The sequence below is a fragment of the Doryrhamphus excisus genome, linkage group LG13, assembly GCF_037039965.1.
Source record: "Doryrhamphus excisus strain RoL-2023G ecotype Guam linkage group LG13, RoL_Dexc_Guam_v1.1, whole genome shotgun sequence".
Lineage (NCBI taxonomy): Eukaryota > Metazoa > Chordata > Actinopteri > Syngnathiformes > Syngnathidae > Doryrhamphus > Doryrhamphus excisus.
Genome location: NC_136369.1, coordinates 20,692,207 through 20,717,131, shown reverse-complemented (window position 1 = coordinate 20,717,131; position 24,925 = coordinate 20,692,207). Strand labels below are relative to the sequence as shown.

Below are 24,925 nucleotides of genomic sequence, written 5' to 3'. Positions count from 1 at the left end.
CCTCCTCATGTCAAACGCCATGTGTCGTAAGGTCAAAGGTCACCGCGGCAACCCAAGATGAGAATGAACATGTCTTGACTGGCGTGACCTCTGAGCTCTGTCACATGTGAAACACGTGCACGCCGTGAGACGCGACTGACGGGACTGTCGGATTCGCCTCTGACAGAATGGGAGCAATTGATTGATTGGGTTCCGTGTGAACATTCCTTGGCCTCTTCCAGAGTTCTCCGTGCGGTCCGGCTGCAGTTGGGTCAGCCTTCCTGTGTGATGGAAGCAGCAGATGACCCACAATGCACTGTGGACCTGTGGGGGCGGTCTCCCTGGCAGAGCAGCTCTTGAGGAGATCCAGACTGTTTCCATCAGAACTAGGGGGGGGGTGTGGAAATCCTCTTCAATCAAACTGTATCAGATGCCCCCCCCCCATCCCCCACGCCCACAACCACCCCCTGCAACATAGTTAAAATCTCTCCGGGACCTCGCCTGGCGATGACCTCGAGAACAGAAATGTTTCTTTAATTTACGACGACCCCCACTAACCGATAGCGGCCCCCCATCTGCCTCAAAGAACACGCCCCCCCCCCCCTCCTTCCACTTCCAGAGCCTCAGGAGGGAGCGGACCTCGTGTGGGATGTTTTTCTAGAAATTCTTAAAGGAGCAGTCCTGACCCTGACCGAGATTCGGGAGGTCATATGACGTGCTCTGTTAGTCACATGACCATCTGCAGATTTGTACACTTTGTAGTCCACTTTGTAGTCCACTTTTCCACACAGCCATCAGCATCTTGATTAGACAATAGTAAGTACAATTGACATTGAGGTACATGAGGTACATTACTTGTTCCAAAGTTATTATGACTCTTTAGAATGACAAATAAGCCTTAAATTAATGCTTTGATAAAGTAAGACTTTATGACTGATGTGAATGGTTCCATTTAAAACTGTTTTGAGTCATTGCCTCCCCCTGCTGGTCAGACCGGATCATCACAGCTGTCTGTCACTAATCTTATTGGAAGCAGGGCGGGACTAAACCCGCTGGCCAATAGGAGAAAGCTGAGTGGTAGCGTTACCATGGAAACAGCAAACTAGCCTAGTAGTGGTCGTAGTAAGCAACAGCTAAACTAACAACAGGCCAACGGCTAACCGACGAGCTAATGAATTTATCCCAGCAAAATTTCGAAAGAAGTTGAATGTTAAAATGTCGCCATCGAGCGCTGAACTTTGAACGAGCAGCCAGAAGTCCTCACCGAAGCCCGCTGGCGGTTTTAGTTAGCCTGCTAGCGTCGCGTTAGCGGCTCCGGGCTAACGCTAAGCAGGATGCGATGACCGTCTCTGCTATTCGCGGGCTCGGTCGGTCCCCATTGTCGGTAAACCGCTTGCTGGTTCCGCTACCGGGATGGACGTGAGCTAAGGTTTGTCCCGGCCGCTGCTTCTCCGGACCGGAGCCCGTGAGTTGCCTTTCCGCTCAGCCATAGACCCGGACCCGGTAGGGCCCGACAGGACCCTGCAAACCCGGCATGAGACGCTGTAGACCGGACGGCTGATTGACAAGCTGAGCCCCGCACACGTATGTTGAAAGGTAAAGTCATATGTAGTAACTAATAGGAATAGTAGTAGTGTGGCTCATGAAATGAATAATGGGACAGTTCTTTGTTGATTTGTCAGAATGGTAAGCTGAATTATTTTTTATGATGATTTTTTTGTTTTCTGAATCATCTATAAAAGTATCAGTAGCTTTTAGTGACATTGATTGTTTGCATTAAACAAGACAACATGTCGCCCGAACAAGTTTATTTTGTCACTACGATGGCAGCGGTTCTGTGTGGACTTGAAAGTCAAGCCGTATCACAATTCCCTGCAGGATGGACGCCTGCAGCACCAACCCCAACCGCACGGCCCCCGTGGCTGAGGACGGTCCGCAGCCAACCGACGTGCGTCTGTGCTCTCGGACCAACGGCTGGAGCTGGCCGCCTCATCCCTTCCAGATGCTGGCTTGGCTGCTGTACGCCTTCTTCGCCATCATGGGCCTGGGCATCTTTGTGCCGCTGCTGCCCGCCCACTGGACCCCGGCGGGCTACATTGTATCCTTATCAGCGTACATGAGGTGTGTGCTTGTGCTTGCGTCCGCTGGTGTAGAACGCTTCCTGAGCCGCCGCGTGTCAGTGCACCAGCATCATGTTTGTTTGCCACTTGTGTGCGCACGTTATGGCCGTGTCCATCGACCCGGCCGACTGCAACGTCAGAGCCAAGAGCCGCAAAGGTCCGGTTCCCGCCTTTGACCGCTCCAAACACGCCCACGTCATCGAGAACTGCCACTGCTACCTGTGCCAGGTGGACGTGTGAGTGTGACCCCCCATTAAGGAACTATTAAGTGTTGCTGCAGTGGAAATGATCATGCCGAAAAGAAGGCTGACTTCACTTCTTTTTACAGCTGAGTGTGTCTGCTCCAAAGCAGGTCAGTGGGTCACAACTCCAAAGGCCTTAAATAATTGAACTTGTGCTCAACATGAACCTGTCCTGCTCACAGCTGCCTCCTCAGTTGTCCGTTGGTACTGCATGTGTTTCACTTTCCCTTGCAGTGACTTCATAAAGGCAAAGGAGCAGTTTGTTCCGCTAATGTTTGTTAGGTGCTAATGTGCGTGTTTTGGGTTTTTTTCAGAGGGCCAAAGTCAAAGCACTGCAGTGCGTGCAACAAGTGCGTGGCCAACTTCGACCATCACTGCCGCTGGCTCAACAACTGTGTGGGAAGCAGGAACTACAAGTGGGTTTTGTCATGTCCACAGTGTCACGTTGTACACATGGAACACTGTTTATGTGTGTGTTTATGTGTGTGCAGGTTGTTCCTACACAGTGTGGTCTCGGCTCTGCTGGGCGTGTGTCTGGTTCTGGTGGTCTCTCTTTACGTCTTCATTGAATTCTTTCTGGACCCGGCCAAACTCCGCACAGACAAACACTTCTGGGGTAAGACCTGACCTCACAAGAGACCACGGAGGCAGAGCGCCGTCGGTGCTGTGTTTGCGTCCAGTGGTCTCTATGGCGACGCAGATGGAGAAGACACAGTCGAGTGTTGGCTGTCAACATCCGCTCCTCTCCTGCAGTGCAAAATGAGACCAACGTGTGGTTCGTCTTCCTGCCTCTGGCGCCCGTGAGAGCGGCGTCCGCTGTCATTCCCTCGCTGGCAGCGATCACCATCACGCTCGCTTTGCTGTCGTCTGTGCTGCTCTGCCACCTGCTCTGCTTCCACGTCTACCTCAGTAAGTGTGTGTTTGTGTGTGCACGCACAAGAAGAAAGACGTGGAGATGATTGTTCCACTTCATGTCGTGTGTCTTGGTGCGCATCGTCTTGACTGATGATTCCCTAACCTTGTTTTTATGTGCAGTGTGGAACAGGCTGAGCACGTACGAGTACATTGTGCGTCAGCGCCACCGTCAGGACGGCAGACACACGCCAACGCCAGCAGACGTCAAGCAGACGACGTCTCATTCAGTCGACTTGAAGGTCAGAAGTCACGTGGTGTCCTTCCTGTAGCTGAGTTCATATTCTTACCCCCCCCCCTTCCAATCAGGATTCAGACCACTCAAGGACGCTGGGCTACACCGACACTGATGTGGGCCGGGAGGAAGTAACCACCACAGTGTCCCTACGGGGGGACGAGTAAGAGCGCCTCTTCACCCCTCCTTGCTTGGCTGTCATTGGTCGTATGGAAATCATCAAGGGTCTGTGTGTGTGTGTGTGTGTGTGCTCAAGGTTCATGGCTACTGGTGGAGTGAGAGGTGTGTCCACTCCTGTTTTGGAACTAGAGGCCCCGCCCACTCTATCTGGAGAACATAACACAGGAGAGCACAAACACAGACACACACAGGTGGATACAGACACACACACACACACACACACACTTGTCCCAGTTCAACATGATTGTTCCCACAGAAGAAGAAGAGGAGGAAGGTCCATAAAGTTCCTGCAGACGTACCCACAGAAGGTCACTGTCCAGCTTCAGCTCCGCCCCCGGGCGCAGCTCCGCCCACAGGTACGCTGGCAACACTGTATTGCTGACCTCCCCCTAACCCGCCGTCCATCTTGCTTTTTACAGCTGAGTCCCGCAGCCTGTCCACCGTGTCCTTCGGCCAACGCCTTCCTTTCCCAGCATTCCCCTTGAGGGCCTCTCTGCCCCCCCTGGCCCCGGCCTCGGCGCCCATCATACTGGCCGCCGCCCCACCCGCCGAGTACAACTCCGACTCGGCTGAGTCGTTGGAGGAGATCCCCGTGGCGTTGGCCAAGCTGGGCTCTTCGTCCTCTGCGGGAGGTGTCCGAGACAGAGGCGCACTCCTGTCCCCCTCCCCTCTGCCCAGGACTAAGAGGAAGCTTGCCCCGTCCCGCTGCAATAAGAGCGCCGCAGAGTTGAGCTTCAGGACGCCGTCTGCTCAGTCCCCCTCGGTGTTCGTGAGCCAGGCCAGCGGCGTGACCAGACCTTCTTGAGTCAGCAATGACATGCGGCACCTTCCTCGCCACACCCACACAACCACTTTTTGAGCAGGGCGTGTCCTGACAGCTGGATTGCCACGGTAACCAGGCCAACACAGTTGACCTCACTTCCTGTTTCTTACTGTTTGCCGCATCGATGACGCAAATGCACCCCCCCCACGTGCACGCCACTCACTTCTCATCGAGCGTGAGAATCACTATTTATTGCAAAGGTCACCTCCCCCTCGCTGATGACCTGCTTGAGTCGTTTGGATGAATGCTAGTTATCTTAGCGTATGTAAATGAAGTATGTATGCTAACCTGCAGCAAAGGAGGAGTTAATGTCCGTGTCCTCACATCAAATCAAAATAAAAGGACATCTTTTATCCTTGTTGACTAAAAAGTTGGACTTTGGATCTCTACAACTTGGAAATGTTTGCTGATGACCTTCAAACTAGTTGCCACCAGCAGGATGTGACATCATCAATGCAGTTGTTTCACTTAGCGGCTCCAACGTGATCTGGTCTAGTGTGTGTGTGTGCGTGCGCGTGTGTGTGTGTGTGTGTGTCGTCCCTCCCATGATGGGAGGACCGGTTGCCCCAACAACGGGTCATGACAACATCCAAACAGTGTCACTGCGAAGGAGTGGCCTTGTGAAGCATGACACAAACACATGCAGTGTCGGTTCTGGCCGTGGTCCAGTTCAATCATGACTCCTCTGAGCAGCTGCAGCGTTCACAACAACAAAGACCAGAACCACCAGCACTGGCGTCGCTACTGTCGCCTGCTTCCTGTCTGCTGGCTCCGTTCAGTTGCTGTGATGATGGAAGTCTGGCCCTTGCAGGTCACACCAGTCCTGCCCTTGTTGTGGACACGTTGACCATCCGAGTCATCGTCTCAAATGCTTCTCTTTTACCATGAAAACAAAAAAAACCTTGTTGACCCCCGACCTTTGCCTTCTTGACTGGGGCGGCGAGAGCCAACCCCGACGTCTCCCGCCCGCATCCTCCCTCCCCGCCTGTATGATGCTGGACAGGATGTCACCGTGACAACGGGATAAACAGACGACAACAAACCTTCAGCTCATTTGAGCGAGTGCAAGCAGCAGAGGCAGCAGAAGAAGAGACGGACAAGGCCTCCAGGTAAGACGCCGCAGAGAGTTGAGTGACAGAGTGTGTGAATTTAATTCAAATCAGTTTGCAATCGCCGTGTGTGAGTGCAAACTCACAATTAACATTCCTACTAAATTCCTACTAACATGGATGCTGATGCTCACCTCATCTAACATGGAACTGACCAATAAAACAAGCACGTTATTTGTCACACAGGTGTGGACGGTGTGACCAATGTGGCCAATGAGATGCTGAGACAGATAGCATGAAAAAGTTGCTAGGTGGTTAAATAAAGTGGTTAAAGTGTGGTATTACTTATGACTAACTTCATATGACAAAAAACACTAAACACAGTGACTTGACTGCATCAAATACAACGTGTGGTGTGTCGTAACACCGAGTAGTGGTCGAATGTTCAGTCATTGCTAACAGTCTATTACAAAAAACAAATACCACGTGCGGCGTGACGTCACCATCACAATGTAGTCATTACTAAGTGCGTATTACAACCATGGACTACAACAATGGACGTCAATGGCCAACAATGGTCTGACAATTACTGCGTCGCCTTTCGTTCTGGGCGAAATAAACGTTACGTCACAGTTAAAGCGTCGTTGTCACCTCCGTGACCAAAGTAAACAAAGGCGTCAATGCGTGTATTTAAAAGTCATTTTTATGGTGCTTGTGGCCACCTAAGCGCTACATTTAACGCGACCCTTCGGCGGAATTTAGCACGCTACTGAGAGGTAAGCTACATGAAGCTCAAAACGGTCAAAAATATGCCTAACCTTTCTTTTTGTTGTACAGTATTTATTAGAAAGATGCCTGCACATGGTTACAATAGTTGGGAAGAATATGTGAGGGCATTATAAAAGTCTTAATTATACAATTTATAACGCTGAGCAGCAGCGGTCTTGAATGTGGATTTCGGATTTCTTCGGCTTTCTTCGGCTTTCCGAGTGACAAATGGAGTTTCCGACACTGAAAGAAAAATATTCCAATGGTAATACTAATGAGATTTAAAAAGTGGAAATTATGAGATAAGAAAGTCATAATTATGAGATAAAAAAAGTCGAAATTACGAGATGAGAAAACAATTATGAGGCTATGTCATAAATTCAAATTTTTATGACTTATTATGATAATTTGGACCTTTTACCATAATCAACATTTTATCACACAATTTTTTGACTTTTCCCATCATAATTCTAGGTTTCAACTAGTAATTTTGATCATATAACTTATTTATTTATTACTTAATTATTACTTATTTTTGAGTCAGTGGCAGAAATGTAGTATTTAGTAATTTAGTAATTTGTATCATTATACGGGTATAGATATGGAAGCTATTGGTGAAAAACAAGTTTGAAATCTTTGTTTCCCCTGTAGATATTCCATCATGGCGGACAGCATAGATCACGTGGACCTGCTGGCGGTTTTCAGGCAGTTCGCCATCCACGGAGACACCAAGGCCACCGGGAATGAGCTGAATGGGAAGAACTGGGCCAAGCTCTGCAAAGACTGCAAGATTATTGACGGCAAGAACGTGACAGGCACTGACGTGGACATCGTTTTCTCCAAAGTCAAGTGAGTTCTCCACGGCACAGCTGTCGCTGCCACAACGCCGCACCGCGTCTCACGGGTCACGTGTTTGCGTTTCAAGGCAGAAGTCGTCTCGCATCATCACCTTTGAGGAGTTCCAGCTCGCTCTGGAGGAGCTGGCGTCGCAGAGGTTCAAAGGTAAAAGTCACGAAGAGGCCCTGCAGTCCATCTTCCGACTGGTGGCATCGGGAGCGCCCAGCAACTTGAGCGTTACGGTGAGAACAAGCGTTTACGAGATACCTCGATGGCATCTCCTAACTTTGCCACACGTGCCCATCAGAAAACCTCTAAGGCGGGCGGGGTGGACCGGCTGACCGACACGTCGCGTTACACGGGCACGCACAAGGAGCGCTTCGACCAGAGCGGCAAGGGCAAAGGCCGTGAAGGCCGCGAGGATATTGTGACCAACACGGGCTACGTTGCCGCCTACAAGGACGCTGGAACCTATGACACCAAGATGAAGGACTTCAAGTAAGATGACGCCCTCTGTTGGCAGGAAGTTGAAACACTCAGGTCAGGATCGGGTGTGTGTGTGTGTGTGTGTGTGTGTGTGAGACATGACCTTGAGGTAGCAACTTCCTGTCAGAGGTTGCGTGCACATTTGACTTTGAAAGCGTCAGGAAACTGCACCACTGTTCTTCCTGTTGTGTGTGTGTGTGTGTGTGCCCGCATGTGCGACATCTCACTCTTGCTAACGTGGAAATGTATTTCTCCTTCTAATGGCTCATCCGTCAATGTTCGCTCTCTGGGTGCCATGGCAACAACACCGTTTCATAAGTGACTTCCTCTTTAGAAAATAAAACTTTGTAAAACCTTAACCATCTGAATGAATGAACACAATAGCATTTGTTAACGAGGTAGTTTATTGCTTCGTCAGCATATTTACATTGGTGCAGCCTCTTGACTGGCCAAGGTTCTAAAGGTTCTAAAGGTTCTAAAGTAGCTGCTCTCTTTACCGGTCAGGTGATGAACCAGCCAGATGACATTTAAGTTACATGATTATAAAAAAGGACTGGACTGGCTGATGTGTGGCTTTGGTTAAGGATAGTAATAAAGGATTTTTTCAAGCTATACGGCAGTTTGTTGACATCCTGCTCCATTTGCGGATCTTATTTTGATGATTAGATTTCATAGTCTTGATGACGTGCGTATGAACGCACACGTCTCAATGCTGACTTGCTTGCTGACACAAGCGGGTTCCACTTCAAACTGAGCAGGAAGACCAAAGATTTTTAATATTCAAATATATATTTTTGACAGGCTAGCTCGAGTGTGCGCCGCCGCCCCCCCCGCCGCCGCCCCCGCCGCCGCCCCCGAAGGCAGACACCAAATCGGCGACACTAGCAGCCGAGCGTGGCGCGTCCGCTTTCTGGGGCCTGCTCTTCGGGTTTACGTAGAGGCTCTTGGAGCGCAGAGTCGGGTAGGTTCTGTCCTCGTTGTCCTCCACGGGCTCCTCCCCCTCTCTGTTGTCGTGGTTACTTTGTAGCGCCGCATGTTGGAGGGCGGGGTTGCACAACACGCTGCTTTCGGATCTCTTGTTGGACACGGGTGACGGCAAACACTGTGTGACCTTTGACTTTTCCAGCGGGTAGGAGACCACGGCCTCCAGTCTTGTTTTCTCTGTGTGTCCTCCCGCCGTTTCCATGGCGACAGTTTCAGGTGATCTGTGGTCCTGCTCACAGGGAGAGATGAGGATGCCCACGTTGGACAGAGACTGACTTCTGTCCCTCACTTGGTGGATCTCAAGGGTGGAGCCCACCTCCTTGGCGGTCACATGGGCGTCACCTGGACACAGGAAGTGAAAAGCTAACACGCCACCATGGTTGTTTCCATGGTGACCATGCACTATCGACAGCTTGGAGTATCGTGTGACACATCCTACCTGCGTCCGCTTTCCCTTCCTGCCTCTCCGGACTCCCCCCAAGGGAGGTCCTATCCGGGTCGGGCTCCAGCTGGTAGCGGTAGAGGCTGCAGCCGTCGGCGCTGTTGATGCTGCCGCGTCGCAGCAGAGCGGCGCCGTCGCATACGGACGAGCCTCTGGAGCGCGAGTGAGCCAGCTCGGCTCGGTCCACGCCAGCCAGCTTCTCCAGGGCGTTCATCATGCGACCTGAAAACTCCTCCAGCTGGGCCAGACGCAGGTCCACCGTCTGAAGAGACGCTTTCATGGAGTGTTCCCGCTCGTTCACTTCCTCCAGACGCATGAACATGTTCTCCACCCTGGATGGCCAAACAACATGGATGCCATTTTACACGTTTGTGGGAGGAGGACGACCAGTGCAGGATGGGCTCACCTCTCAGAGGTGACCTTGATCCTCTCGTTGTTGGACGACTGCTTCTCGTCGTCCTTCTCTCGGAAGTATTCGTCCACGCACTGCTCCTCGAACTCGTGAAGACTCTTCAGTTCGTCCGCGTTCAGCAGCAGCTCTGCAAACACGCACGCCGACGTCCGTGTTCACATCGCTGTCAAGACATGCAGCGATGCGTGACGGCGAGTCTTACGCAGGCGTCTCTGGCGGTCGTCGCGGTCGCCGTCCTGCCGCCGGCGGCAGCGGCAACACAGCCTCTTGAGGACGATGAAGATGTGCGGGAAGACGATGAGGGGCGGCGGCAGGATGGGCCGGTCATGGAAGGTCATGATCAGCTGGTAACGCTGGAACTTCCACACCTGGTTTGAGATGGACTTCACCTCGAAGAACGTGTTGCTGTGGATGCCCGCACACACACACACACACACACACACACACGCACACACACACGGATCTCAGTGTCCGTCAACCTTTCACTAACTGGAAGCACTTCCTGTAGAATCGCTATGGAAAACAAACTGGGAGGACGTTTAGACAAGCTGGGAGGACATTCAGATGAAGTAAGGATGTTTCAACAAACTCAGGACATTTGAAGAAACAGGGAGTTTGGGGTGAACAACCTGTGGGGGACATTTGGACAAACTCAGGGCATTTGGACTAACTGGTTGTTTGAGTTCATGGGACAAACCGATTGTATGTGGATACACCGGGGACATTAGGACAAGCTGTGGGGGACGTTTGGACAATGTGCAAAGACTGCATTTGGACTATTTCAGCATGTTATGAGGACAATTGCACATAAGGATATTTGAGCAAGTGGGGAGGACATTTGAATAAACTGTGTGGACATTTGGACAAGCTCAGGGCATTGGACACACTGAGGACATTTCCGATGAGGACATTTGAAGAGACTGAGGACATTGAGACAAACCAAGGGCATTTGAATAAACTGAGGACATTTGGACAAACCAAGGACATTTGAAGGACATTTGGACAAGCTATGAGGGCATTGGACTCACTGAGGACATTTATGGTGAGGACATTTGGAGAAACTGAGGACATTTGAATAAACTGGACATTGGGACAAACTGAGGACATTGGGACAAACCAAGGACATTTGAATAAACTGGATATTTGGACAAGCTATGAGGGCATTGGACACACTGAGGACATTTACGATGAGGACATTTGAATAATTTGGACATTGGGACAAACCAAGGACATTTGAATAAACTGGACATTAGGACAAGCTGCGAGGGAATTGGACACACTGAGGACATTTCCGAAGAGGACATTTGAAGAGACTGAGGACATTTGGGACAAACCAAGGGAGGACATCCGGGCGTTTGGACAAACGCTGAGCAACAAGTGACCTACTTGAAGACGGCGATGAGCAGGTTGACCAGCAGGATGTTAGCCACCAGAAGGTAGCAGGCCATGATGGCGGGAGTCAGCCAGGCTCCTGGTATGCAGGGAGGAAGCTTCTTGCCGTCTTCATCATACATGTTATCTCCACATGGAGCTGAAACATAAACATCATGAGGTCGTCAGTAGAATGCTGCTAAACGCCAGGGCCTGGTCTTGCTACTGTCACGATGCTTACGGTTGATCTCCATGGCGTAAACTGATGGCAACACAAGGACAAAAATGGAGTCAGTCAGAGGTGAAGAAGCAGACACACAAAAGCAACTCAATACAAGTTGTGAGTCTTTGTGGGTGTTGACTTGTGTTGACTTGTTATGTGTTGCCTTGGAGTGTCAAGTCAACAATAATAACAATTATAATAACAAGTCTCTCAAATCGAATACCATTATTCATTCATTCATTCATTCATTTTCTGCCGCTTTTCCTCACGAGGGTCACGGGGTGCTGGAGCCTATCCCAGCTGTCTTTGGGCGAGAGGCGGGGTACACCCTGGACTGGTGGCCAGCCAATCCCAGGGCACATATAGACAAACAACCATTCACACTCACATTCATACCTATGGACAATTTGGAGTGGCCAATTAACCTAGCATGTTTTTGGAATGTGGGAGGAAACCGGAGTACCGGGAGAAAAGCCTAGCATGCACGGGGAGAACATGCAAACTCCACACAGAGATGGCCGAGGGTGGAATTGAACCCTGGTCTCCTAACTGTGAGGTCTGTGCGCTAACCACTCGATCGCCGTGCAGCGCTAGACTTGAATAAGTGAATTATGGAGTCCGAATTGAGACCTCTAAGTGTGTCAGTGTGTGTGTGTGTTTTCAGTAATTCCAAGTAATCATTCCAAGAATTCCATGTCTTTAGAAATGAAAGTGCACCCAGTCCAGAACACCGTTGGACTGACCGGAAGTCTTACTATGAACTCTAGTCTTACGGTCTATGGAGTCCGCAAACACCTCGCCGTAGATCATCCAGTACGGCATGTAGAAGATGTTCCGAGCCAGGCGCCACGTGGGCTCCTCGTCCGGATGCAGGATGGCCTGCCGGGCCACGCCGAAGCTCATCAGGACCACCAGCATGATGACCACAAAGTACAGCATGTCGATCATCTGCAGACCGCAGCTTTAATGTCGGGATGTTTGCTCCAAGAAGGTCAAAGGTGAAGTGCCTGGTCCTACCATCTTCCCGATCATCATGACGTATGGTCCCAGGTACTTGTTGACGCCAAAGATGTCGAGGACGCGGATGTACCAGAAGATGATGTCGACGCAGTAGATGACGCGGCCGTAGCCCATGTAGGGCTCGTTCTGCAGCCTCAGCAGGAGCCCGAGCAGGAAGACCCAGATGGCCACCAGGTCTGTGATGTTCCAGTAGTCCTCCAACCACACGTTAATCTTCTGCTTCAACTTCCCTGGCTCTGACATCAGGATCTGAGGACAGAAGACGCTGACGACTCGTCGGTCTGGTTCTGAATCTCGTTTTTTTCCGAACCAGAACCGCTTTACCTGTCGGACTTTCTCGAGTCCCAGTGTGATGATGTACGAGATGACGATCCACTCCTGAAGGGACGGCCATCGCTCCATCTTGACCAGGATGATGTAGTTGTATAACATGAGGTAGACCAGGTAGGAGATCTGAGGGTCACATGACTGACACGTCACATGGGTACTAGAAGTAAACGTTCTTCTGAGATACAAAATGGACTTGCCGTGTTGAACCAGAACTTGGTGAAGGGGGCGTTGTAGAACTCATAAATCTTCCTCCCAATGGGGACCCTCTTCCCGCCTTTCTTGTGGTTCTCTTCCTCATCCCCTTTCTTGGACATGGTGTCCACGGTTGAGACGGCGTCCTGGTACAGAGTCACGGTCACTCAAAGCGGAGACAAAAGATGTAAGGACGCCGTGGAGCTTCTTGTCCTACTTTGCTGGACTTGTTGTCGTCGTCCTTGCTTTTGCTGACGTCATTCTCCTTGGAGTGATACGAGGTTTCATCTCCGATACGGAACTCCAGGAGGAGGATTGCAGGAGGGAAAATGATTCCTAAAATCACCTGCACAAAGACGGAAAGGTTTAAGGAGAACCTCGAAGGTGAAGGGACCGCCTGTGAAGGTGACCTTGAGGCTGTTGCTCTTGCCCATCCTCAAGCATCCCATCCACATGTCGGTGAGCAACATCTGGCTGCAGGTGTGGGCGATGAAGTCTCGGTGTTTGGCGGCCACTGCCAGCTTCAGACAGGTGGAGTTGCTCCAGTTCTTCAGTTCGTAGGTCAGCAGCTTCATGGCCACCTGCTCGTCGCGTTTGTACGACTGGTCCAGCAGCTCGTAGGCCAGCTGCCCGAACTCTCTGCAAACGCAAAACAAGATCACGTGTGGCGACTCGTGGCGGCGTCTGCCTTCCGTCTTCGTCCAAAGAGAGCGGTCTCACTTGGAGTTGTTCTCCAAGTCCTGGTAGATGTCGTCCACCAGCTCGCTCTGGGATGACTCGTGGGCCATAGCCTTGTAGAGCTTGCAGGCCACCAGAGCTTTGGCCATGGCCTCCTCCCCCCGCTGCCAGAGGAACAGCGCCATCTTCTGGCGCTTCATCAGCACCGCCCACACCATCAGCTCGTGGAAGGGGTAATGGAAACGGCTGACCTCGGGGTCATCCACGTCGATGTCTACCTCCTCCTCCTTCTTCTTGTTCTTCTTGCCTTTGCCTTTGGGACGGGGCTCGTCATCCTGAAGTCCACCACAGCCAGGACTTTATTCTCCTTTTCCTTTCCCAAAGTCTTTGGAAGAACACTTACCTCCATTCCCAGCAGCTTCAGCGCTTTGGGCTGAAAGGGAAAACATCTCATGAGTAGTTCCTTCATCCAACACTTCGTTCTGATGAGTCTGGTCTGGTGCTTGACCAATGTTCTTCAGGGTCGTGCTCACCCTCTTCAGGCCGTACAAGTTGTTGTACAGCGTCCTGAAGCTCTTCCTTGTGTAATTGCAGCGATAAGCTCCGCCCATCAAGAACTCCAGCACCAGGCCGATGTCGATCAAGGTGATCTGGTAGTCTGGAGGGAGGTTCCCCTGGAGAACAAGTCATGCAAGCAAGGTTGCTAAGCCGATCTTTCCATACCTTCGGCTGGTAGTCAAGTCCTGGCAACTCACCTTTTTCACATCTCGGACCACAAAGTGCAGGGTATTGGGGGGGCCGAGCTTCTGCAGGACGCAAAGACAAACAGGAAGTAAGGCATTAGGTAAGTGAAGAAGAAAGGAGGCGGACCACCTTGATGGGACCGTGACACTCTGTACCCAGTTCCTGGGGGTGCACAGCAATCGCAATATGTATTTGCTTCAACCACTGGAGTTGGTCCCTTCGCTGGCTTGTGTAGCCAAGACGGCCATGAGTGAGGGCGGGGCTTCGAGACCCGCCTGTCAGTCACATGTCAGCTTTTTGAGATGATGGATGTTAAGCTGCTTGTTGCAACGAGACGATGGACATCAGAGCTGAAAGCTTTTGTCTTGTTGTGGCAGTAAAATGCGGTATTAAATATGCATATGACATCTTCTGTTATACACTGTAAGGGTTTAATATTTTAATGCTGCTGTAATCTCAATAAAGTTCACATAAAGCACAGATGGTCTATTTCGGGACACAAATATAAACATATCATTTACAAATATACAAGTATACGCTAATATGCAGCTAAGCTAGGCTAACACACAGCAAGAGCCGCCCAAACACAGGACCACCACCACCACCACCGCGAGGCGCGGGTGCGCTCACCGTGTTGTAGAGCTCCTCCAGACGAGGGATGGTGAGGAAGTGATGGATGTTGACGCCGTTCTCAATGAGAAGTTTCACAAAGTCCACTCTGTCTAAGACCAGCGCGTCCATCATGGCCTGCTCCAACGAGTTGACCTGCGCCAACATGGCCGACAACAAGGTTTCAGCAGGTGATGTTGACACAAGGTAGGTGAGCGAGTTAATTGCTTTAAAAGTCAATTATGGATTAAGTTTTTCTTCTACCCAGCTGAGCAGCTCCAGTTTCCTGGGATCCGTCTCTTCTGGTGGTTCTGGTTTGCTTTTGCCTCCTTTTCCTTTCTTTCCGCGGGCTTTTCCTTTAGCGGCTGCGGGTGCCGCCGCCGCCCGCTGGACCGCTGCCGGACTTTTGGGATGCTCGCTAAGCTTCACCGGCTGAGCACAAACACGGAAGACACATTTAATAATAACCGTGATCAGAATGGTGTCGGAATGTCGTGTCTGAACTCACCGGCCAGTGATGTCCATACACAAAGATCTGATTACGAGCGATGTCCACTCGATTCCACGCCAGCGCCAAACTCAGCTGGTCACACGCCGACGCGTTTGTACCTGCAGTCACATGTCAGTGGAGGGCGGCTAAGCTAACAAAGAAGATCTTTTTTTATGTCACCTTTGAGCAGCGCCGTCAGGATGGACATCTCGATGTCCTGCTGGCCTTCAGAACCCATCCGGAACACTGTAATCTGCAACATGACATGACGGCATCACCGTGACGACGTGTACGTGCCCGTGAAGTTAAATGGAGGAGCGTCTTATATTTTGCAGTGCATTGTGGGATTAGAGTCCATTAGGAGCAGGTTGAAGGTCATACCGTACCGAGGGAGGGGTTGACGGACGCAGATGGCGACAAAGTGGACAGCAGGATTTATGAAAACTGATGACGTCCTACCAGAGCTTTTTTCTTCATGCACTCCATGACCATGAGAAAGATCTGCTGGGCTTGACTGCGTCCGTAGTTGAAGGTCTTCTGGATGGTCACCAGCAGCTGCTCCTTCACGCCCTCGCTCACCAAGCTGCGGTCACGTGACATCAGTAAGTGGCTCCCCGTCATGGCGAGAACCATCAGAAGTTCCGCCACTCACCCGTCCGCTTCGCAGTATCTGTGGGCGAAGGAAATGATGTCGGAGGCCCGGCCGCTGCCGTCACACACCACCACGGGGACGGGGGGCTCCTCCTTCAGGCTCTCCAACACGATGGAGATCACGTTGGGACCGCCCTCCAGGATCAGACACACCACGGGGACCCCCTGACCCAGACCTGCGGCACAGAGCCCCCGCCTGAGTGACGCCCACCATGCCCTGCCGTGCCAGCTTCCTTCTTCTGCAGTGGGCGTGACGGCTGAGCCCCCCCTTTGCCATCCCCGCCTGGCACGTGGCTCTAGGCGTAGGATGACAAAGGGAAGCCCGGCGGTCACATGATGGCTATGGGCTTCTGGTCACATGACTCACGCGTGTTGATCTTCTGCAAGGAGATGTGTTTCTCCAGCTGTCGGCGCAGTCGGACCTCAGCGCCATACTTGCCGCTGGTGCCGTTGTCGGCCAGGATGAAGTGGGAGTGGCTACTGTTTAGAACCGACAGCTTGCTGAGGGGATTGGCCATGGTCTGATAGGGCCGGGACACCTGAAGTGGGCGGGGCAAACAGTTACGTGTCTTACATATGTCAGATACATCTTCATCTTACATCTCTCCCGATGAGGTCCTCCTTGTTCTCGATGATGCCCCACGGAGCAATGCCAATGGCGCACACTTTGCCACGAGACTTGGACGAGTGGTCTTTCAGAGCGTCCCCAACATGGCGGACCACGCCTGGAAGACAAAGGATCTGCAGTCAGAAGCCCCCTGCCTCCGAGCAGCCATGGGAATGTTCAAGTACCGGTACTGACGCCGCCCGTGAAGATCCACGCTCCTGTGGTGACGGCGGCTTTAATGAGGCCCCGCCCAAACACCTGCCGCAGTTTGGGGGGCAGCTCAAAGTTCTGGAGGCCCCCGTGGACCGAGATGAGCAGCGTGGGAAGCTCCAGCTGCCATTCCTTCACCATCAGGTGCAGCAAGGAGTCCGCCTTGGAGTCGTACGACACGCGGATGTACTGCAGGGCACAGAGGGGCGTGGTCAGTGGGGGGCGGGGCTTATCGTATTGTTCAATGTGTGCACCATGGCCTTGTTGGCGTGACCTCCTTCTTGGAACTCAAGGACGCCGTAAGCATCAGTAGGCGTGGCCCGGGTGTGCTTGAGGGTGGTCCAGCGCTCGGTGGCCTGGATCTCCAGCACAACCAGCGGGGCCGCCTCCTCGTCCTCCCGGCCCCCGGCTGGAACCGCCGTGTGCTGCGCCACCACTTGACCACAGCTGCACCTGCAGGAGGCGGCGCCAGTGTCACATGACCAGTGTCCATAGATTTCCGAAGAAGGATGAAGAGTTTCTCACCTGCTGGCATCTTTCCCTGGAATGATCTGGATGCATTCTCTCTTCTGGAAGGTTTTCTCGATCCAGGCTCTCTGAAGCTGAAACATGTGGTTTACATGCAAAACACATATGAGTACTTTATCACCCTTGTTGACCTTATATGGGCGGGGGGGAGGGGTCATAGAGCTATACACAGCAGTACTCTATGCAGTATATATACGCTGAACATTGTATGTTGCCATGGCAACAAGGTCCAAACAGTAAAATTGACCATCTTGAATGAGGAATGAAAGATCTTGAATTGTCCTGCTGCTGCAACACGTGTGTGTTTATGAATCTGACTAATTAGCGGAAGAGAGAAGCTTTCATTTCTTGATGGTTACAATCCTCTTACACAATAATCATAAAAAAATAATCCCCGCTCAGGTTTTAAATCACTGATAATGTTTCATTGTGCTTAGTCACATTCCACTCTGCGTGATGGGGGATTAATGTGCATGTCACTTGGGCCTCGTTTACGTTGTCTTCATCACGACATCCACCTGTCATCATCCTCAACTTCTGGAATTTGACTCCCGTTAAATTAGCTGTCAATGTGCTGTTCTGTGATATGATGATCATATGTGGAATTAATAATCACCAATTAAATCAGTTATTCATATAATACTGATTTCATTGTTAGGATGTTACAATGTTGGCATATCAGATGGAGATGGCTCAATTGGCCTCGTGGTCGCGTGTCATGTGGGGAAAATATTCCATTCCTATTCCATTCCTAACAGTGAGTAAGCCTTAGCTTACGTTCCTTTCAACCAACGTGTACCTGGCATAAACGTAATGTTGACGTCACTGACTCGCTCGTGCAATGCAGCCTACCTGTGTCTGCGAGTGCTAACATGACAGGAAGTGGCGTCCTCAAGGTGAGGTAAACGTTTACATTGTGCATTCATGAAGACGCAATCGCAATCGACTACGATACGTTCAGGGAATGTATAACTGTTCGAATAACTGAAGCTGTTATTCTGGTGATGTAATCAAAGTGCGGCCCAGGGGATCATTTCTGGACCTCAGCTCATTTTTGTTGGTTGTAAAAAACATGAATGGACAAGACACCAAGCTAAGATCTTGATGTTTTGTTCTAGCCCCCCCCCCGACGTAAACATTCTGCAACTAATAGCACCAAAGGCTCAAAGACAAAAATCAATCCTTAAAAAGTGACTCACCCTCTGAGATCCAGACGAGGCGCTGCGTTTGAGGGACGAGCGCTTGAACGAGCCGTTAGTTCCTCTCCTCCCTCTGTTGTCCATCATCTCAGCTGTCCGTCATCCCTTCATCCTTCCGCTTGATGTCCCTTCTGCTCACTCAAACTTGCGCCCCGCGTGGCATCCGGCCATCTCGGACTGGGACGGGACTCTGCAGTGCACTTGTCTTTGTAATCAGGATTAGTGGACACGGCCGAGGTTTCATGGAGGGAGATTTAATAAATGGTGATTGGCGGCAAATCTACTTTAGGGCGACTCTGCCCCCAAAAGGCCAAGCGGCACAACGTCCATGTGATTCCCACCACGATGGACAAGAACATTTATTTTTCCTAATGTCGTTGGATCAACATTTACAACATTTAACTTAAATTTAGTGCCAAAATCCTAAAACATTTAATTTCCTGCTTCCTCGCTAGCAAAGAACAATGCTATGATGTCATACATGATGACACACATATTCAAAGACTAGGCTAATGATTGTAATGAAGGCTGTCATGCATTCATACTAGCTCCTAAAAAAGTCCATAACTTGACGTTTTCAGTGGGCCGTATTTTTTAATGCCAAATTTTTCATGGCTAAAATAGTTTTGTAACATATCAGCTAGCTGCTAAAAACACCAAAAAGTCCATCTCTTGATGTTTTCAGTGGGCTGCAGTTCTTAATGTTTTTATTTTTTAATGCCAGATTTTTGTAACATTGCTACAATATTCAGCTAGCTACTAAAAACACCAAAAATAGTCCCATCTCTTGACGTTTTCAGTGGGCCGCAGGTCTTAATATGTTTTTATTAATGCCAGATTTTTCATGGCTAAAATAGTTTTGTAACATTGCTACATTAATCAGCCTCATTGGTGCTCCCCGCTGGCGAACATGGGAATTACACCAATGGCGCAAATTGTGAACTGCTGGCAATGTGAGCCAGGCTCCTGCTCCGGTTGTACGAGGAGCGAATCCCACGGGACACCGAGAGGGACACGGTTCAATTCCTTTGCCTGGCCTTGAACTTATTGATTGGTTTCACGTGGGGGTGGGGAGGAAGGGCAAAGTAAGATGTAAGAAAAATGCACCACTTGGGGTGTCATCTATTAGCAGACCTACAGGTGGCGACAATGCTCTGTTGTGCTCTGTGAAAGCCGCTGTCATTCAAGACCACCATCTTGTTAGCAGTGTAGTCTCCTGCCATTAAGCTGCTGAATGTGGCGTCCTGCCTCTTGGTGAGCCTGATGAGCCTTAGCAAGTGTTTTCATGTGTTTTATGCTGACTCTTAGATCCGCTGTTCCATCTGAGTTATCAATTTAATTAGATTATTTGGAGTGTTTGAAATCATCACCTAAAACCGCTAGTGCTAATCGCTTTTCCTATGTGATTTTCAATGTAAATTAGCATCAAGCTAACGCATTTGTTTGAATGCGGGCTATTTATGTTGAATGTTATTTCTGGATGTTGACTTTTACAAGTAAATGAACTCCTTTTGTGTCTTTATCTGTCTGTTGAGCTAGCAAGCACAACGTTAACAGACACTTTTTGTTTGTGTTTGAGGATTAAATACCTATTGTTCCTGGCAGTTATTTTGCACAAGCTCACCTTTAAACTGCAGTCCATATGTGTTAGATCCCGGAAGTAGCCAAAGCTTCTCATGAAAAAAGGTTACAAGACGTCTCAACGGTAAGTAGCTTTAGCATTTTAGCATTCCGGTGTGGTGGGAAACAGCTATTAGCAACCCGCTCCCTTTATGCAAGCACTTTTGCTCCAAAATAAATGGTTATTTACTGCTTGCTGACCCATGTTGACAAAACAGTCCTGTGTGAAATGCATTTATTTTGCTGGTAGGGAATCAGGAACAACCACTTGTGCCTGATGGTGGCGTCGTTGGGAATTGTCAACAAATGTGGCTTTGCAAGCAAGTAAACAAAGGAGCAAAGCTTAGGGGGGGCAGAGCACTTATCCGGATTGCAGTCACGCCCTTATAAGGAAGTCTGCCCCTTTGTGACATCACAAGGGGGCAGTTTTACCCCGCCTTTTGAAAGCGAGCGTTGTGAGCCATCCCAAATTTCTTACAGGGCTCACTTCCGAATGCACAAAGTTCCTTATCTGCAACTTTGGGATGGTTTAACATGGGAATACAACATTTGAACTACATTTATTGGTCAGAAAAGCAGAAAAAGCATTTAAATAAAGTTTAAGTTATACAAATGTCCACAATTTGGCTCGTTGCTTTTCATTGCGAGTGATGCTGGGTCACATAGCCGATTTTTTTGCTGTGGGCCAATCAAACGTCCTGTTGTCACATGACCCGAAGTCATCACTCCTGTCAGAGTAAAGAATCTGTCAATCACGTACGGTCGGTCCCTCCTTCATATGTTGGTGGTGGAGTGCGTGCTGGACGGGTTGTCCGTGCGGCTGCGCGCCCCCGAGCCTCTGGAGGGCGCCGGGCTCCACAAGGGCAAGGTGAACACCTGACCGCAGGCCTTGCGGAACCTCTCCGACAGGAAGGCGTAGAGGACGGGGTTGACGCAGGAGTGCGCGTAGGACAGGCAGTGTGAGACGATGCGGAAGGCGAAGGACGCGTCGGTCAGCGGGAAGGTGCCAAACTCCGCCCACATGGTGATCACGTGATGGGGGATCCAGCAGATGGCGAAGGCGGTGATGACCAGGAGCACCGTCTGCGTGGTCTGCGGGATCAGACACACCCATGTTGGACTTTGCGGTCTTTATTATTCATTAGTTTTTATCACGGGGTCAAAAGTCACATGAGGGCGTGGACTCCTGCCACACTGAGTCACGTGACCTGCAGCCATCTTTGTGGGGACTATTCTTAGTCTGCTGTCTAAATATTTAGCACTGAACCCGCTGCTGTAAACTGATCTGGGATCTGCTCAGCTCCTCGTCTGCTCTCTGTCATCCTTGCCTCCTGACCAAGTTACGGCTCCTCCCAAGAGTTTGACCTTCGAGGTCACACCGTCGTTAGATGTTCTCAAGCGTACCTTCTGCTTGGCGTGCTCGGACCTCTTGGACATGTTCTTCATCTTTTTGTGAAGATGACACAGAACCTGAGGGGAGAAAACCAAAAAAAAAGCATTCAGTCAAGTTCCAAAACTAAACCACGACAACTTGTTGACGCGCATGCGTGGGCCGACCCTGACGTAACAGCAGCTGATGAGCAGCAGCGGGACCACGAAGCCCACCAGGACCATGGAGACCTTGTACGTGTGCCTGGCTCGTCCAGACCAGCGCTCCCAGCAGAAGGTGCTGTTGGGGGCGCTCGGGTGCTCGATGAGGACCTGGTGCTGGGCCACCGGGACCGAGACCACCAGAGACACCGTCCATATGACGCCGACGCCCACCAGCGCGTTCCTGCGGGTGCGGATGCCGCGGGAGGGGTCGGAGCGAACCACGGCCACGTAGCGGTCCACGGACATGGCGACCAGCGTGAAGACGCTGACGAGGACGCTGACGGACGCGAAGAAGTGGCCGAACCTGCACACGAACCCTCCGAACACCCAGTTGGGCAGCGAGTAGATGGTGGCGTGGAAAGGCACGCACAGCAGGAGGAAGAGGAGGTCGGCCACGCTCAGGTTGCTGATGAAGATGTTGGTGGGGTTTCCGGGCGGCGACCCCCCCGAACCCGCTCCCGCGCGCGACACCCTGCACGTGACCAGTAGAACCAGCGTGTTGCCCACCAGGCCCGCCGTGAAGATCAGCCCGAACAAGACCGGGACGACCACCGCCTCCGGACCGGGACCGTCGTCTGGCGAGCCGGACCGGTTAGACGCGGACGCCTCGGCCCATCCGCGGGTGTCGTTACCCGGCTGCAGCATGTCGGAACCGGGCTCAGTCGAGAGGACCGGGGCGCGCCGAGTCCGCGGTCCGGAACGTCCACCTTCCTACAGGATCCGACTCCAAGAATTGCTCGACACACTCAAAGTTCACGCTGACGTTGTCCCTCCCCGCATTTCAAAGTAAAACTAAGCAGCCCTTTCAGCGTAAAAGCTCCACTCAAACGTCAAGCATTACAATCGGAAATAAACTATTACACCTTATTCGTGTGGTGTATTATGGGTGTGTGTAGTGGTGTATTACACTGGTCAGTGTGTATTTAGCGGTGTATTATACTGATGAGTGTACACTATGTAGTATTCATTCATTTTCTACCGCTTTTCCCCACAAAGGTCTGGGGGGGGGGTGCTGGAGCCTATCTCAGCTGTCTCGGGGCGAGAGGTGGGGTACACCCTGGACTGGTGGCCAGCCAATCACAGGGCACATATAGACAAACAACCATTCACACTCACATTCATACCTATGGAGTCGCTAATTAGCCTAGCATGGTTTTGGAATGTGGGAGGAAACCGGAGTACCCGGAGAAAACCCAAATGCAAACTCCACACAGAGATGGCCAAGGGTGGAATTGAACCCTGGTCTCCTTGCTGTGAGGTCTGCGTGCTAACCACTCCATCACCGTGCAGCCTGTGTTTGTTAAAAAATAAAAGTTACGATGTGTTTTTAACTTTTTTGCTCCGTTTGAATTGTTGAGTACATAAATACTTTATCCCTATGTTCATGTGCGGAGAAAACACACGTGTTGTCATTCACATGTTATCAGCGTGAGAATGGAAGCATGCTAACACTGCTGCCCACTCGTGACTTCATGATGGCTGCCATATTTACAGTGCAATAAGCATTTTTTAGCATTTTTAGCATTAATTTCATTAATCATGAATTCCTTTTTATTTTTACAAGATACCAAGGACCAACAGAAACCAGTCTGTGAGCCAAAAGTGGCCCCTGAACCGCAATGTGGGCCCCTCTGTTCTACAGCGGCATGAGATGAATTACTATGGAAATATGAACCTTTAATAAGTCTTTTTTATACACAAGAAGGATACATCAGTCACATTTTGCTGGTTTTCCTAGGAACGTGTTTGCTAACGTGCAAGCTAACCCTAACCCAACGGCAGCAGCCAATCAGAGCGTGCGACTTGGCCGCCGCTTGGCCGTTGATAACCAGCTGGTGGCCTCAGGATCCTTGATAACGGACGCGGCCCGCTCTGATTGGCCGAGGCAGGGCGAGGGTTGGGATAAAAAGAGCGAGGCGTTCACTCACCGGCATCATCGTCGTCATGGCCTTCCTCTGGATCGTCTCCTGCCTCGCCTTCGTCAGCGCCGCCTACGGTGAGAAGTTGCCGAAGGTTCTGAGCTCGCTCAAAATTGGAGGCGTCGATTCTTCGTTTTAGTCATTTGGTTGTTTGTTGGCAGGCTGCGGCACCCCCGCCATCCCCCCCGAGGTGACCGGGTACGCCCGCATCGTCAACGGCGAGGAGGCGGTGCCCCACTCCTGGCCCTGGCAGGTGTCTCTGCAGGTGAGTCAGCTGACCTCCGGCTCTTCTTCTTCCTCGCCTTCCTTCCTTCCTCCTGCCAGTGACGCCTTTGTCTCCGTCAGCAATCCAACGGCTTCCACTTCTGCGGCGGCTCGCTCATCAACGAGAACTGGGTGGTGACGGCCGCTCACTGCAACGTCAGGTGACCCCGGGCGCCGTCGCGAGCTTTCAAAGCTTCCTACACGTCCGGCGTTGTGTTTTAACGTTAACCGCTAACTCGTGGCAGGACCTACCACCGCGTGATCGCCGGCGAGCACGATAAGGGCTACGGCTCCAACGAGGCCGTGCAGACGCTGAGGCCCGCCAAGGTGTTCACCCACCCCAAGTGGAACCCCCGCACCATCAACAACGACATCGCCCTCATCAAGCTGTCCACGCCCGCCCGCCTGGGCACCAACGTGTCCCCCGTCTGCCTGGCCGAGTCCACGGACTCCTTCGCCCCCGGCATGACCTGCGTGACCTCCGGCTGGGGCCTGACCCGCTACAACGGTGAGTCTGAGTGTGCGTCGGCGTCAAGCGTGTCTGAGCGCGGCGGCCGTGTCTGAGCGCGGCGGCCGTGTCTGAGCGCGGCGGCCGTGTCTGAGCGCGGCGGGCGTGTCTGAGCGCGGCGTGCTTGTCTTGCAGCTCCCAGCACCCCCAACAAGCTGCAGCAGGCCGCCCTCCCCCTCCTGTCCAACGAGCAGTGCAAGAGGCACTGGGGCAGCAACATCTCTGACGTCATGATCTGCGCCGGTGGAGACGGAGCCACTTCCTGCATGGTGAGACCCCGCCCACCCGGCTGGCACACTCCGTCCTCTTCCCGCCACTAACTCTTGACTCCTCCCCCCCCGGCAGGGAGACTCTGGTGGCCCTCTGGTGTGCGAGAAGGACAACGCCTGGACCCTGGTCGGAATCGTGTCCTGGGGAAGCAGCCGTTGCTCCACCTCCACCCCCGCCGTCTATGCCCGTGTCACCGAGCTCCGCGCCTGGGTCGACCAGATCCTGGCCAGCAACTAAACAGGAAGACACAGTGTTTTACAACAATAAAAGCATGTGAACATCATCACCGTCTTCTTCTTCTGCATTCATTTTTACCGCTTTTCCTCACGAGGGGTGCTGGAGCCTATCCCAGCTGTCTTGGGGCAAGGGGTGCTGGAGCCTATCCCAGCTGTCTTGGGGCGAGAAAGGCGGGGTACACCCTGGACTGGTG

At 51.5% G+C, this 24,925-nt stretch overlaps 5 protein-coding genes across 7 annotated transcripts; 3 read left to right on the top strand and 2 right to left on the bottom strand.

The window, feature by feature from the left end:
• Positions 1-984: 984 nt before the first annotated feature.
• Positions 985-4,892, top strand: zdhhc1 (zDHHC palmitoyltransferase 1). Its single transcript, XM_058088976.2, has 11 exons — positions 985-1,575; positions 1,858-2,077; positions 2,160-2,335; positions 2,656-2,757; positions 2,833-2,957; positions 3,095-3,250; positions 3,377-3,495; positions 3,563-3,651; positions 3,745-3,859; positions 3,925-4,024; positions 4,088-4,892. The coding sequence occupies exons 2-11, from the start codon at positions 1,859-1,861 to the stop codon at positions 4,471-4,473; spliced, it is 1,587 nt and encodes a 528-aa protein (XP_057944959.2). The 5' UTR covers positions 985-1,575; position 1,858; the 3' UTR covers positions 4,474-4,892.
• Positions 4,893-4,942: 50 nt separating this feature from the next.
• On the top strand, positions 4,943-8,256 carry LOC131139386 (tubulin polymerization-promoting protein family member 3). 2 transcript variants are annotated; one of them, XM_078795716.1, is made up of 4 exons: positions 4,943-5,600; positions 6,960-7,157; positions 7,234-7,387; positions 7,453-8,256. In XM_078795716.1, exons 2-4 carry the CDS (start codon positions 6,970-6,972, stop codon positions 7,645-7,647), a joined length of 537 nt encoding a protein of 178 aa, XP_078651842.1. In that variant the 5' UTR covers positions 4,943-5,600; positions 6,960-6,969; the 3' UTR covers positions 7,648-8,256. The 2 variants fall into 2 exon arrangements, with proteins under 2 accessions (XP_078651842.1, XP_057944961.1); XM_058088978.2 differs by lacking the exon at positions 4,943-5,600 and adding an exon at positions 6,126-6,316.
• LOC131139383 (transient receptor potential cation channel subfamily M member 1-like) lies at positions 6,204-18,547 on the bottom strand. Of its 2 annotated transcripts, none has more exons than XM_058088973.2 (28): positions 18,322-18,547; positions 17,120-17,196; positions 16,849-17,047; positions 16,570-16,783; positions 16,378-16,502; positions 16,145-16,316; positions 15,779-15,953; positions 15,586-15,709; positions 15,307-15,379; positions 15,145-15,245; positions 14,901-15,068; positions 14,658-14,792; positions 14,039-14,089; positions 13,817-13,957; positions 13,687-13,716; positions 13,326-13,618; positions 13,016-13,244; positions 12,823-12,951; positions 12,611-12,751; positions 12,408-12,536; positions 12,081-12,332; positions 11,819-12,011; positions 11,082-11,102; positions 10,856-11,000; positions 9,672-9,874; positions 9,464-9,596; positions 9,055-9,389; positions 6,204-8,957 (listed from the first exon to the last, which is right to left on the bottom strand). In XM_058088973.2, exons 1-28 carry the CDS (start codon positions 18,406-18,408, stop codon positions 8,434-8,436), a joined length of 4,599 nt encoding a protein of 1,532 aa, XP_057944956.2. In that variant the 5' UTR covers positions 18,409-18,547; the 3' UTR covers positions 6,204-8,433. The 2 variants fall into 2 exon arrangements, with proteins under 2 accessions (XP_057944956.2, XP_057944957.2); XM_058088974.2 differs by having other exon boundaries at positions 6,205-8,957; positions 11,837-12,011; positions 18,322-18,545.
• A 1,921-nt stretch (positions 18,548-20,468) lies between these two features.
• galr1b (galanin receptor 1b) lies at positions 20,469-22,260 on the bottom strand. Its single transcript, XM_058089540.2, has 3 exons — positions 21,499-22,260; positions 21,346-21,411; positions 20,469-21,033 (listed from the first exon to the last, which is right to left on the bottom strand). Exons 1-3 carry the CDS (start codon positions 22,177-22,179, stop codon positions 20,716-20,718), a joined length of 1,065 nt encoding a protein of 354 aa, XP_057945523.2. The 5' UTR covers positions 22,180-22,260; the 3' UTR covers positions 20,469-20,715.
• A 1,126-nt stretch (positions 22,261-23,386) lies between these two features.
• On the top strand, positions 23,387-24,778 carry LOC131139701 (chymotrypsin B-like). Its single transcript, XM_058089541.2, has 6 exons — positions 23,387-23,530; positions 23,615-23,718; positions 23,799-23,878; positions 23,963-24,225; positions 24,361-24,494; positions 24,571-24,778. Exons 1-6 carry the CDS (start codon positions 23,479-23,481, stop codon positions 24,730-24,732), a joined length of 795 nt encoding a protein of 264 aa, XP_057945524.2. The 5' UTR covers positions 23,387-23,478; the 3' UTR covers positions 24,733-24,778.
• The last annotated feature ends 147 nt before the right edge of the window (positions 24,779-24,925 follow it).